Below are 15,007 nucleotides of genomic sequence, written 5' to 3'. Positions count from 1 at the left end.
TTTCGAGGTAAACAAAATCATTTATTCAACCAGACCTGCAGTGAGTCAACATAATAGCAAAGTAGAGAATATTAGCTTCCGGGGGGGGGGGGGGGGGGGGGACACAGGGAGATTTGGGGCAGATGACCTAAAATGCACAATCATACACATCACTCGCACCTTCCACGCACAAGAGTGTCCCTGGCTAAACCATAGCCGATAGTTGGGTCTTCTTGCAAATTCCTTCACACTTCTTTTCCCTTTACTGAGAATGCATCGTCTCTTGGGGACGGCCTTCTGAAATCAGCAGAGTGGAAGGGGGGAGGAGAACAATGAAACTGTTCAAAGGCTGTCAGGCATGTTCTACCTTTGTTTTCCTAATCACAAAGTGGGAGGCAGGAGGGTACGAGGCACAGACCGTCTGGGAAGAGTTTACCTTACCGCCAACAACACGCACCAGTAAACACTGGGAAGCCCCAGACAAGTTTACAGCAAACAGCTTCAATGTGTTTAGTGTTTTCCTTGTACTCCCCCAGGACCAGGGAGGGCCTTTTAAAAATTCAATAGCTTGGCAGCAGACTTGAAATACTAATCTTCCCACTGTGCAGGATAATAAGCCCGCGGCCCTCAGGAAGGTAGGCCCCCCAGTGACAATTCCTTTACATAGCATCTTAACGTTCAATTTCTAGCAAGAGGTGCCAAGGGGATTTGTGCCTCTCTTCCCTTCCACAGAGCACAGTTTTATGGACAGCTGTCTCTCTGGGCCCAAAGGGGACCATTCTTATGTTTTCATAACCCTAAGGGTCCCATCTTTCTTTGACTCCCAAACTTACTACGGACAGTCAAGCCAAGGACAGACGGACGTCAGTAAGGACCTCGCTGCAGAAAGAGTCAGCAAACACAAAGAGAAGTGTACCTCCAGCCCACTAAGTCTCTGGTTTGCACAATGTGCACGGACAAATCCATTTCAAAGGGGACTTAAGTCTCCGTGCAGGAGTTCTATTTTAAGGGAACTGAACTGGGAACACAGATGTTTCTTCAGTTAGCAGAGTTGGCAGAACAGCTCCTGGACCAAATCCGAGTTCTTAATGCAGGAAGGGGCCTTAGGAGAGCATCTAATTCAACCCACTCACTCCACTGACGAGGAAACTGAGGCCAATGAGGCAGTGGGGTGGCACACCCAGCAAGTGGCAGTGTTCTGATGACAAGTCCTGCGCGCTTTCCATTACGCCATGAAGCGCTTTAAAAAAAAAAAAAATTCTACTCTGACTTCAACCTTGGAACTCCTGTAGATTCATGTCAATAGCTTTCTCCTGCCTCCTACCATGTTCATAAATCCTCCTCGCTCCCCGCTCCATTCTTTAACGCCCACCGCTCTTCCGGCGGGGGCATCCAACTAGTGGGGAAAACAGCAAAGGACCATCGCCTCAACTTTCTGGGACTGCCGTTAACCGTGGTGCCACAACACGAACTCGATCCTGGCTTGCCTGCCCCGTGCCTCGGTCTTCCTAATCGGTGAAACGGGGTTCCTCACCCATCCCGCACCGAGTCAGGGCGAGGGCTGGTTGAAGCCAGGACCGCGACACCGCCCACCCCTGGCACACAGTAGGCGCCCAACAAGTTGCAGCGGAACGGGCGCCCGCATCAAGGCCCCGGGGCGCACCTTCCTGCCCCCCCCGGGGGGCGCGCGGGGAAAGGCCAGCCCGAGAGCCGCCGGGCCGCGGCGGCGCGAGCGGAAGGGTTGGGTGTTTACACACATTCAGCGAGGAGGCAGCGCGGCTGCAGGCAGGGGCCCGGCGCCCCCGGAGATCCATTTTACTCGGACGCGGGGCCACAGGCTCGGCGCGGGCTCCGGGTCACGGTTCCGCCCACGGCTCTGCGTCAGGAGGCCGACCCCGCACCTTCCGCGGGACCCTGCCTGCGCCCCCAGCCGGAGACGGCTTGTAAGGGGCCGCGGGCTCCGGTGGCCCGGGGAGCCTGAGCGCGCCCCCACGCCCGCTTCCAGGCCGGGAAGCCGGCGGCCCGGGGAAGGGCGGGCGCCGGGGCTCGGGCGGCGCGAGGGCTCCGGGACAAGGCTGGGGTGGGGTGGGGGTGGGGGGCCGGGGCTGACGGCGCGGGGCCGAGCTCACCCATGAAGAGGCAGAAGAGGTCGAGGCAGATGAGCAGCGCCCGCTTGCTGCCGCCCTTCCTCGGGTTGTTGTTGAGCGCCGGGCTGCCGCCGTTCTTGCTCTCCGGGGCGATCGCCTTGTCGTACTTGTAGTTTTGCATGGCGCTGGCTGCGGCGCGAGCCTCCGGCCCCGCGAAGACGCCCGGCGGCGGCGGCGGCGGCGGCGGCCACACACCCGCGCGCCCGGCCCGCCTCCCGGCCGCGGCTGCTCGGGGACGCGGAGGGTCGGCCCCCGCTGGCGGCGCGGCGGCGACGGTGCAGCCCGCCGCGCGCTTCCCGCTGCAGCCCGGGCTGTGTTCGGCTCGCCGCTGCTCCTCCGCGCTCCTCTCTCAGCCCCCAGCCGTGCGAGAGTCCGGGGGGACGAGAGCCAGATGCCGAGCAGAAACTTCTGCAGAGAGCTGTGCTGCCCGGGGCGCGCGGGGCTGGCGCGTGTCCGGCTGCGCGAGCGGGCGAGTGGGCAGCGCGGGCGCTCGGCCACCTTCCTCGGCTGCTGCTTCCTTAATGAATGGGAGCTGCTCCGAGCCCGGCCGGAGCGCCTGCCCCGACTCCCAACTTCTCCTCCCTCCTCTTCCTCCGCCTCCTCCTGCTGCCGTAGCGGCTGCTGTTGTGGTCGCCTGTGTTTGTTTCTGCACTTTATTGCACGAGGTCCTTTTAAAAAGAGAAGGCGGGGGCGGGGGGGGGGGTCCTTACTTGGCTCCGAAGAGATCCCGAAAGCACAGCCCCTTCCTTAAACTGCCTAAGACGTAGGATAATTAAGGCCACATTTTCCCCCACCCCCTTCAAAAAAAAAAAAAAAAAATCCTAAAAGGAAAAGTTAACTCTCAAACCAGAGAATCCGGGAGCCCCTAGCGTTCAGAAACACCAAGTTGTCACAAAAGGAAAACGATATAAATAAAAAAACATTGTCTTGCTGGCCCTTGGGTCGGCCAAAAGTTGAGGCTGTATGCATTCGTTTCTCCTCCCTTACAGATTCAGGGCTTTCAAGGATTTATTTCGGTTTGAGTCGTATTAATCGTGAAAATGCTCAGGGAAAAACGCCCGACACTGGATTCTGAGCTAGATTCTGAAGATAGGAACTTGAGACTTTGGAGCCAGAGCCTGTAGATTTGAATCGCGACTGTGGCTCTGTGCCTCAGTTTCCCCATATGTAAATGCATATGTTAACTGTTTCTCCCAAATACAGTAACTGTAAAGATCGAATTAGTTAATCCACGTAAGCATCTAGAACGGTGCCCGGTACAAAGAAATGCTACGTAAGAGTTAGCCATGACCTTTATTCCAGTTTCTGGGGATGAAGGCGTCCCAAGCCATCAAGCCACTCTGCAATATCTGTAATATTATTTTACATTATTTTATATGAGTTCATCTTTCTTCCAGGTAGAATACTCTATCAACATTTACGGGTCAAGAGTCTTCCCCTATATCTTCTATAGCGCTTGGCAGAGAGCTGGGCACACAGTGGACGACAAATGGACACGTTTTCCAGCTGTCTTTTTTGTGTATCAACAAAGAGTTGTAGCTTGCTGATACATTTACACTGACTTGTTGTGGGGTTCAGTGACACCTGTATCCAGCCATCGTCAACCACTTGTCCTTTCCAGAACAGTCCTTTGACACCATTCTCTTGCCCTCCTACTCCCTCTGCTTATGACGCACATCTATCCTTTCTCTAGCTAGCAAAAGGCTTCTGTTGCTCTAGAGTCCTCTGAAATGTCACCTCTCTGAGCCCTTTCTTGACCCTTGGGCAGAATTAACTTCACTTTCAACCTTTGTTTAGAACACTGTCGTGGCACTTATCACCGTCTGGTTTGGCGTTATAGTTAGGAAAAATCAGTTGCACAGCATCTGTACCGTCCCCAGCACAGGGTTTGGTATCTGCTGAATTAAGGTGACGTCCACCCTGGACGACAAGTCGGGCTGGCAAAGAAAGGTAAAATCTCTGTCTTCTGGAATCTCCAAGACAGCTTTGGAGCTGGGGCATCCAGATGTGTCACACACACAGCACTCTCAATTCAAATAGCAACAAGTAAAAGCCAGGATAGCTAAGAGAACAGATTCCTTCCGTAGCTTTTCAGTGAGACCCACCTCTTGAAATGTTAAAATGGCAGAAACAATACAATGTGATTATTGACATTCTGAAAGGAATTTGGGGATGGGGATTCTGGAGTCTTTCCCTTGCCCACTCAACCCTCTTTGTAATGATAATCACCCTTGAAGTTCTAAGTCACCAACCCCTGTCTTTGGAATTTTGATCTGCGAGTAAGTCCAAGTCTTGTTGAAACCTCAGACCCCTCCTATCTTCCCCCCTCCTTGGGCACCTGTGCCACTCAGATGGCTCCTTGTATTCTACTCTGTTCTATCATTAGAATTTTAGAGTTACCTCCTTTTCCATTTCCTGTATGCTTTTCCTTATCTGCGAAATGACTTGTATTAAGAATAAACATATTTAAGAATAAACATTGTAAAAGCCAGCCTTTTACTGTAGCTAAATGGTATTACAACTCTTCAATCTTGTCGGTTCCTAAAGTAATTGGGTGAGATTGTTAACTTTAGCTGGCACTAGACTGAATACTAAGAACCTAACATTCAAGTTCTCCAGGTTGAATTCAGCTGCTTGCTAAGAAGGCAAAAAAATCTGTTGTTCCAAGAGCAGATAAGAGGGAAAATGAATGGATGTTGAAGTAAGTTTTATATTTCCATTCACAGGGCTCTGCAGGTTATCTTTTGTTCATAACAAAAAGATCACAGCGCTGATTGAAGCCTGTAGTTGTATGCAAACAAGTACTGTATTTGAATTACTCTTCCAGGGAACAGAATGGCAGAGATACTCATTAAAATTGACGTGAACAAATCACAAGTACAGTGTCAATATCATTCTTTACATAATAGGAAATCAAACCACCTAACCAGATACGTGAACGTGAAGGCATCTTTGCTTTAAACTCCAAAATTGAGCAATCTAACTAGCAAGTTAAATGCAGTGGAACAGACTTCATAGTTTAGAATGGTGTCATTTCAAAGTAATTAAGTCATTAAAATTCCTGGTAAACATAGCTTACCAAAACTCACTCCTGAAAATGGCATCCAGTTCACTAAACTAGTCTGTATAAGAACTATAGCATCAGCAGGGATAAATGCCTTTTTTAAGATTAACTTATTATGTGTGACAACCACAGCACATCATATTCTTAAATAACTGATACCTCCCAAGAGATTTAAATGGCTTTCATTTCTAAGATCTCCTGTTACCTCATTATTTTATTTCTCTTTCTCTTTAACCCCTAACATTTAATAATTAATCTTTTTTTTTTGTTTTGTTTTGTTTTGTTTTTTGAAAAGGCACGAACTGGTTCTGGAAATATTTAGAGGAAAGGTAACTGAGTGCCTTTACATGAGAGTGTGTCGTCCAAAGGTCAAAGCAAGCCATTGAAATTCACTTAAGGAGACAGATAAGTTTTGGTTATGAAGTACCCCATTTATCCAGTTTCTTTAAAACTGGTACATTCCACCTCTGGATTATACTAGACAAAAATTGCTAGATTGCTTTTTTGTAAGTGCTGGATTTGGAATCATGAGTGTTGCTACAGGAGTGAGTAGAGGCCGCCACAGTAATGGGCCTAGGAAAAGGCAGGAAGGAGGTACCTAGGTGACTCAGGCAGTTAAAGGGCCAACTCTTGACTTTGGACTCAGGTCATGACCTCCCTGGTATGTGGGATCAAGCCCCACATGGGCTCTGTGCTGACAGAGGAGCCTGCTTGGGATTCTCACTCTTCTCTCTCTCTGCCCCTCCCCTATTTTCTCTCTCTCTGCTTCTCAAAATAAGGAAATAAACTTAAAAAGAAAAGGCAGGAAGGAACAGGGGATTTGAGGTCTGAACATCTTGGATCTGCTGTTTGACCTGAGGCAAACTGAGCAACTTCTCTGAATCTCAGTTTTCTCAACTTTTAATTTCAATTTCAATTTAATTTCAATTTTTTTCTGGTTTTGAGGACTAAAACATTAAAAATGAAAGAACACATTTTGATAAATGTTGATAAATGTTTAGTTGAATGTTAGTATTTTAAGCGAACACTTTATTTCTACAATACACCTAATTTAAACACACATATTCAAAAAGTGTTTATCAACTATTAACTCTGAATATATACCATTTAGTTTGAATTTATCCTTCCCTAAATGCAATGATACCTTAGGCTTCTTTATTCCTGTCTTTTTTTTCTAAATGTGCGATCTCCTGAGATTTCTCCTCCTCCCCGCCCTGAGGGGGTGCGCAGTTCCTAGAGGTACTGCATTCCCAGGTCCATGTGGAGTAGACTGAGCAAGCTCCAAAAATCCATTTACTAGATTGTCTTCAGATAAAGGACATATCAGATATTAACCTGATAAGAACAGATACTACACTTGATCTTAGCTCAAAGGCCGAGAAGTGATGCACAATTTCCTGAGATTTCTGAAGTAAATCAAACATGCTTATTTTTAAAAGCCTATTTAGTTACATGTTGTTTTCTTCAGGATTGTTTGTGAAACTCAAGAAAAGCCATTCGCTTAAACTAACAATCTTGTACAAGTGAGAGTACTCGCACTGTAAATGCACTTTCACATCTATTACCTCATTTTATCCTTACAAGTCACTGAAGTAGGTGGGGTTGCTTTCATCAGCCCATTTTATAGATGAGAAAACTGAGGCAAGCCCATTTAACTGGCTAGAACTGGTTTTCCCCGGAGGTAAAATGGAAATGATTCTAACATTAGCTCATGCAGTATAAAATAGAGCCCTTTACAGTTTATAAATGTATTTACATTCACTGATCTCATTTCAAGTAGGTAAGGCAGACATTATTATCTTTGTTTTAGAAATAGAGGTACTGAATTTGGGAAAGATAGGAACTTTGTTTAACGTTTATTTATTTTTGAGACAGAGAGAGACAAAGCATGAACAGGGGAAGGGCAGAGAGAGAGGGAGACACAGAATCTGAAACAGGCTCCAGGCTCTGAGCTGTCAGCACAGAGCCCGACGCGGGGCTCGAACTCACAGACCGCAAGATCATGACCTGAGCTGAAGTTGGACGCCCAACCGACTGAGCCACCCAGGCGCCCCAGGAACTTTGTTTAAAGTTGGAGATAAGGAGATTCCTGAAGCACCACTAGAATCCCAGGTCTCTTAATTTCTAAACTAGGATTCTTTTTTTTACACCACAAGGTCTCACCTTCAAAGGTACCCGGAAATTTCTGCTTCTGCGCAGTGGTTTCACAGAATTAATTTAGAAGGACTGCAGAATCAGCCACATGTCTTTATTTAGAAAGCCGAGAACATTTGCTTTTGTTTTGTTTTTTCTTACAGACTTGAAAAGGAACAACATTGTTGCACCTTGTGTAGCAGAAAGGAAGGCTTGGGTTCATGATTTGTCAAGCAGTTATTTGTTACGGAAATGGACCTTTAGGAACAAAACAGTTACTGTAAAGCGGCCTGGATGATGTCAGTACTTCTTCATCTTTTTACCAGCGGTAATCTTTTCTTTAGCTAGAAATTAGGGCAGTTAAGAGCTCACCTTACAGTAATTCAAATAGTTAATGTTATTCAAAACAACAGAATCTAGAATGGATGGAGGAACTTGCGCATAAAGAGGCTGCGGGATTTCTCTCTAGAATAGTGAAACTAGTGCGGTTGGTCGCTCAAAAGGAGACTGATGCTGCCACCTTGTGTCACTGGTGAAAAATGCTATGATTCCCAAAGAGTGAAATTGTCATCATTGGGGACTGGGGGGTGGGGAACGGCTGCAACTGGAATTCAGCGCTTTTCTATCATGTATGAAATAATCACAGCCAACAATCATCGGGATTTTCCTGATCCACGTATTTCTCATTCACGCAACAGATGTGATTATCGAGTGTCTACAGCGTACCGGTCTCCTAGGAGCTAGGGATACAGCAATGAAGAAAGCAGACAAAAATTCCTGTCCTCATTGAGCTTTTAAGGTCTCTGGTCGTTTCATATGTATGCACTCATTTAATATTCTAAACAACCCTATGAGAGAGGTCTTCCCATTTTATGGATGAGGTTACTGGGGCACAGAAAGATTTAGCAACTGGTCTAAAATTACGCAGCCACTAGGTGTTAGAGCCTGGATTTGAATGGAGGCGGTCTGATACAGGAGCCACCAGGACTTTGATCATGAGGCTATACCACGTAAACTTTGTCCTCTGACCAAGGTACACAAAGGTTAGTTGCACAAGAGGTACTTTAGCTTGTGTGTCTGGGAGGAAGAGGTAGAAGGCTGTGTGTGTGTGTGTGTGTGTGTGTGTGTGTACATATTCACTGAAATCTTATATGTACATATGCACTGTATACACATATGTGCATATAATCACTGTGTATGTATGGGTATTTATCCACTCATTTACTCACGAAATTTTCACGAGCACCTCTTTTCTACCAGAATTCATGCAAAGTGCTAGAGATAATCGAATTAAAGCTTTTGCCCCTTTCTTCAAACGACTAATTTTTAGTAGGAGAAAAACATAAACAAATACCTGCAATACAATCATGGCACTTATCACATTTTATTGTAGAGACTTCGTTGTTATCTTCAAAAGGCTATAATCGCCTTGAGACTAAAGCCAAACCTTTGCGTCTAGCATGGTGCATAAAAAGCCTTTAAAAAGTAGTCGTTGGATGAATGATGAGCTGACAGTTGTAAGCTCCACATTCGGCCATCAGGGAATGTTTCAGGGCTGGTAAGTCACAGCTGCATAGGAGAGTTGGAAAAGGTGTATGATAATTTGAGTACATAGAAACAAAAGTGTAAAACCTCTGCTTTGCACCATACACAAAACTGAATCCTAGACGGGTCATTGACAAACGTTGAGTGATAAAATACAGCTTTTGGGGATAAAACAAAGGAGAACATATTCAAGAACCGTGATAGGCAAAGATTTCTTATATAGGAATAAAAAGCATTAATGACCAAAGAAGAGACATACATTGGAACTCATGAAAATTAAGACCTTCTGTGTATAAAATACATGTCGGGTCCACCAAACTATGGCCAATGTACTAAATTCATCCTGCTATATGTCTTTGTACAGCCTGTGAGCTCAAAATGGTTTTTATATTTTCACGTGGTTGAAAAAAGTCAGGGGAAGAATAATATGTAATGATATGTGAAATGCACATGAAATTCAAAATATCAGTGTCCATAAATAAAGTTTTATTGGAATACAGCCATGCTTATTCATTTAATGTATGGCTGTCTACAGCTGCTTTTTTTCTACAGTGGCAGAGTTGAGTAGCAGCAACAGAGATCACATGGCTTACAAAGTCTAAAATAATTACCATCTGGCCCTTTATAGAAAAAGTTTGCTGATGGCAAAAATACACAAGTGAGAAAATGAAAAGGCAATTAGGGCAGATCAGGAAAAGACATATATATACAAAGAGGATTCATATCCAGATTATATAAAGAACCAAAAATCAGTTGGAAAAATACAGACAACCCCAATTTTTTGGGGGGGGGGGGACAGAAAAAACCTTCAACAAGCACTTTGCAAGAGGATATACAAGTGGCCAGTAAGCATAGGACAAAGTACTCAACATCATAAGTCATTAGGGAAATGCGAATTAAGACCCAATTAAATCCCACTATATACCTATCAGAATAACTACAATGAAAAATCCTGACACTATCAAGTGTTGGTGAGGATGTGGGCCAACTGGAGTGAAAATTGGTATAGCTACTTTGGAAAAGTCTTTGGCAATATCTACTAACACTAACCATATGCCTATCCTATGGCCCAGCAGTTCCACTCCTGGGGATGTGCCCAACGAAGATAAGGGCATATGTCCACCAAAAGACCTGTGCAAGATGATTCATAGCAGCTTTATTCATGATAGCTCACAAATGGAAGCAACACAAGCACCCATCAAAACAGAATGACTATATAATACACAATGGAATACTATGGAGTGGTGAAAAAGAATGGACTCCATCTACACAGAGGAGCATGGATGAATCCCTCATACATAATGTCTAAACAAAGAAAGCGACACAAGAACGCATACTACATTACTTTATAAGAAGTGTGAAAACAGTTAACTAGTCTATGGTGATAGAACTCAGAATAGTGGTCGCTTTGGGAGGAGGGGTTATTAACTGGGCACAGGTATGTGAAAGCTTCCTGGGTGCTTGATTTAAATGGTGCTTACATAGATATACACATATGTAAAATTTAATAGTATGAAATCAATACGTGGGCATAAAGTTTTATGCTTCATTGCTTGTATGTTATACCACAAGTTTAAGAGATTTAAACTATAAAAAGGTAGCCAAAGTAGAAGTGAAATATGAATAAGGAAGGGAACAGTTCTGTATGGTATGGCTGGGAAAAGGGAGAAATGGAGGAATTTCTTCAATATGCCAGATTGTTATCATTGGATTACATTTATCTACTTGATGTTTGGCCAACAGGGAGTTAATAATTCTTCTGAAAATTTAACCTACCTAGTCATCCCAACTCCAAAACAGATGCCAGCCCCACCTTGCACTTGGACCACATTAACGGCCATGGCCATATGAACATCTCTTTCTCAGATAATTCGTGGTCGTCCACCTCGCCTAGTTCTGCATAGGCACTGCCTTCCCAAAAAGCATGTCTACAAGGCAACCTTTCAACCTGAAGAAAAAAAGATGGGGAATGTGAGGAAGTCCAGAGTGAGGGCAAAGTAAAACTAAGACAGCTTCACTGACTATAGTGGACTCACCCCCTTTGGAGGGGTAATTCACCCCTTTGGTGGGAGTGAATCCACTCACACCTTGGCATGGTCACCCCTCCAAAGATATGTTTATGTCCTAATTGTCAGAACCTGTGATTGTGACCTTATTTGGAAAAAGCGTCTTTGTAGATGTAATTAAGGTTCTTGAGATCATCCTGCATTACGAAGTTGGGACCGGAATCCAAAGACAAGTGTCCTTTTAAGACACAGAAGAGAAGACATGGGCACACACAAGAGAAGACCCTGTGACGGTGGAGAAAGAGGGGACCACGAAGCAGCCAGAAAACTCTGCGGCGGCCGCTGGGAGCTGGAAGAGGCAAGGAATGGGTTTTCTCCAAAAGCCCCCACAGAGAGCACGGTTCTGCTGGATTTTGGCTTTCTGGTCTCCAGAGCTGTGAGAGAACACATTTTTGTTGTTTTAAACCCCCGGTTAGTAGTAATTTGTTGAAGTAGCCCTTACAAAGTCATACATGGAGTTATCGAGTACATTATCTTCTTCAGTCCAAAAGAAACTTTTCACTTTTCTCTTTCAATGTTAGAAGTGGAGAAATGGGACACAACATGGCAGGCACAGACAGGATGATGCAGGGCCTTTGCACTGAACGCTCCCACTGTTGGGAAGTTCCCCTCCTCAGGCCTTTACTGTATTCGCCATATCCACGTCTCTCCTGACGCCACTGCTTGCTTTGTCCCCATAGAATTTACATATGTTTCTTGTTTCTTCCCTGTAGTCCTTGACCAGACTTCAAACTCCATCAGGATAAGAATTTTTGTCTTGATTTCCCTTCGGTTTCCTTAGTGCAAATATCTGTTGCCTAAATCAGTAAATAAATGAATGAATGAGCAGGTGAATGGATGAATACCTAGCTGGGATGGCAGACACAAAGGCCGCAGGAAGAGTTCATGATAATTTTAGGTATTGTCAAATCACTTGAAGAAGCCTGCTTCCCTGTTATTCATTAGAAAAGAGACATGATGTGGGGTTTCATCTCTTAGCAGCCAGTGTTTCAAGCCAACTCGACCTTTCCATATTACCGCATCTGCTTCACTAAGCTGGATTCCATATTTGCTGAGTGCATTCTGTCTCCTCAACCTGGATTGTGCCTCCTCTTTTCGAGATTCCTTTCTCCATTTTCCCCTCTTTGGTCACTGTTAACTGGCCTTTATCTCCCATCCTAAACTGTTGGGCAGGTAAGTAGGCTTTCCTATATTGAGTGCCTCAGGTTAATCCAGTCTGGATAAGGGTAAGCAGTTCTATTGAGGCAAAATTCAGGTGGAAAAATAAGGAAGGAAACTTTAGTAACACTCTTCGAACACCTACTACATACTGGTTCCCTTCATTTGTATCATCTCCTCTCTTCATGTTAACCCCGTGAGTTAATAATAATAGCAACTACCTACATCATGCTTGTCCACCAAGCCCAAAGCATTGTGTGTGTAATATCTAATGCATATATTATTTGATAACCCTATGGGATAGGTGCTTTATTATCCGTATTTGGGGGTGAAGAAAATGGGATTTGAAGAGGTAACTTGTCCCACGTGACACTGCTGTGGTCATGGATCCAAGTCAGGCAGTTGAGGCTCAACGTCTGTGTTCTTAACCAAAAAGCTGTGATAATCCAGTGGGTTATCATTTGGCTATTAAAGGGTATTGTAATCTTCACTACCAGATGAAGGAATCAGGGAAAAAAATAACTTTTCGCAGTGTCACATAGCTTGCAAATGGCGGAGCCAACATTGGAACCCAATCTGAACTGTATATCAAGCTACCTATGTACATCTCTACCTGGTGGTTCTCAAATGTAGCATATCCAGAACTCCCGGACCCCAAACCACTCTTCTTGTAGGGGTCTCCATCTAATGGAATGGAATCCTCCTCTACCCCTTGCCTTCATGCCCTACGTCAGTCTGTCACCAACTTTATCTACTTATCCCTCCAAAGTAGATCCTAAGATCCATATGTCGTCTCTGCCTCTACTTTGACAATCCTTTCTTCTGCATCTACTGCAATAACCTTTTAATTGCTCTATTTCTACATTTGTCCTGTTCTAATTCTCCCAGCCAGAATGTTTGTTTTTTTTTTAATGGAAATTTGATTATGTCACTTACCTGCTTGAAGCTCTTTAAAACTTCTTTCAGGCTTGTGATAAAATTTAAAATTCTCCATGATATAGTCTTTATCTAACACTCCAGCTTATTTCCCACTTTGCTCATACACTGGGGATTTTGGCTTTCCCCAAAATCTTTTAGATACTAAGTTCCTTTCTAATCTGGAGTCTTTACATATTCTGCTCCCATTTTATTATGTTCTGTCCTTCCCTCCTATTACCTTCTGTTGTGTTTATGTTTGTTTAGAGAGAGAAAGAGATGTAATTCGCCTATCATAAAACATACCCATTTATAGTGTACAATTCAGAGACACCTGGGTGGCTCAGTTGGTTCAGCGTCTGACTTCGGCTCAGGGCATGATCTCACAGTTCGAGAGTTCGAGTCCTGTGTCGGGCTCTGCACTATTAGCGGAGGATTGGGATTCTCTTGGGATTTGCTTGGGATTCTCTCTCTCCCTCTGTATCTGCCCCTCACCTACTCACACTTTCTCTCTCTCTCAAAATAAATAAATCAACTTAAAAAAAAATAAAGTGTTCGATTCAGTGGTTTTGGTATACTTACAGAGATGCGCAAATATAACCACAAGTCAATTTTAGAACATTTTTTTGTCATCCCCAAAAGAAACCTGTGCCCACTAGCAGTCACTTCCTGTCTCTTCCATCCCCTCCAGTCCTGGGTAGCCACTAGTCCATTTTTCCATCTCTATGGGTGTGCTTACTCTGGACATTTCATATAAATGGAGTCAATACAATATGCAACCTTGTGGCTGATTTCTTTCACTTAGGATAATACTTTCGAAGCTCATCTAAGCTGTCGCATATATTCGTACGTCACTTTTTTTTTTCTTACCAAGGATTTTGCATTCTGGACTCTACCACATTGTTGTTGATGTATCCATTTGGTGACATTTGGGCCGTTTCCACTTCTTGGTTTATTAGGAACGATGCTGCTATAAACATCTGTGCCATCGAAGGGACTGTAGCCGTTAGAAGACGCGAAATGAAAGTCTGTTTTAGAGCTAGGGTCAGAAAGAATCATTCTGGCTGGTTTTTTTGTTTTTTTTTTGTTTGTTTGTTTTGTTTTGTTTTTTTAGAGTAGACTGGTGTGGACAAAGGGAGAAGCAGAGTCTGGTTAGAAGACCATTGCAGTCACCCAAGAGAGAGATGGTTATGGACTGGTTTAAGGTGCTAGCAGTAGAGAATGTGGCAAGAGACGTCAGATTCTGGAGATGTTTGGAAGGTAGAACCAGTTGGATTTGTTGACAAAATGGTATGTGGCAGGAAAAAAAGAGAGACATCAGTAATGACTCCAAGGTTTTTAGCCTAAATAACTAGAAGGATAAAGTTGCCATCAATAGAGAGAAGGAAGACTGAGTAAAGCCTACCTGGGGTGGGGGGTGTAGAGCAGGAGCTCAGCGGGACATGAAAAATTCGAAATATCGATTAGTGATTCAGGATGTTAAGTAGACAGATAAGCATGTATTGTAAGTTTATTTGTCCTTATTACATTAAATAATATAGTACTAATTTAATTTTTTTTAATGTTTATTTATTATTGAGAGACAGAGAGAGACAGAGCATGAGCAGGAGAGGGGCAGAGAGAGGAGGAGACACAGAATCCGAAGTGGGCTCCAGGCTCCGAGCTGTCAGCACAGAGCCCGACGTGGGGCTCGAACCCACAAACCATGAGATAGTGACCTGAGCCGAAGTCACACGCTTAACTGACTGAGCCACCCAGGCGCCCCACTAATTTAATTTTTTTAATATATTCAGTAAATAATTAGTGAATGCCTATTATGTGTAAGGCACCACTGCGGATAGCCAATGAAGATAATCTGACTCTGTTTACGTCTCAGACAGTATTCTACATATTGCCAGTCATCAGTGAAAGCAGTGTGGAGTCTGGAGACACGAATATTAGTTCTGTCTCTATTCCAACTGGTTACCTGATCTTGGGCAACTATCTTCACTTATCTGTGC

The 15,007-nt window shown here is 44.3% G+C and overlaps 1 protein-coding gene and 1 pseudogene across 1 annotated transcript in view; both read right to left on the bottom strand.

The window, feature by feature from the left end:
- PLPP3 (phospholipid phosphatase 3) overlaps positions 1–2,783 on the bottom strand; it is an 88,076-nt gene extending 85,293 nt beyond the window's left edge. The window contains exon 1 of the mRNA XM_047870786.1: positions 2,109–2,783. Coding sequence (XP_047726742.1) covers positions 2,109–2,247 — 139 coding nt within the window. The 5' untranslated portion in view covers positions 2,248–2,783. The remainder of the gene's footprint in view (positions 1–2,108) is intronic.
- Positions 2,784–6,407: 3,624 nt separating this feature from the next.
- Positions 6,408–6,577, bottom strand: LOC125174321 (uncharacterized; annotated as a pseudogene).
- Between the last annotated feature and the right edge of the window lie 8,430 nt (positions 6,578–15,007).

This window comes from Prionailurus viverrinus, chromosome C1 (genome assembly GCF_022837055.1).
Source record: "Prionailurus viverrinus isolate Anna chromosome C1, UM_Priviv_1.0, whole genome shotgun sequence".
NCBI lineage: Eukaryota > Metazoa > Chordata > Mammalia > Carnivora > Felidae > Prionailurus > Prionailurus viverrinus.
The sequence above is the reverse complement of the archived record's forward strand: the minus strand, read 5'-3'. Positions and strand labels throughout refer to the sequence as shown.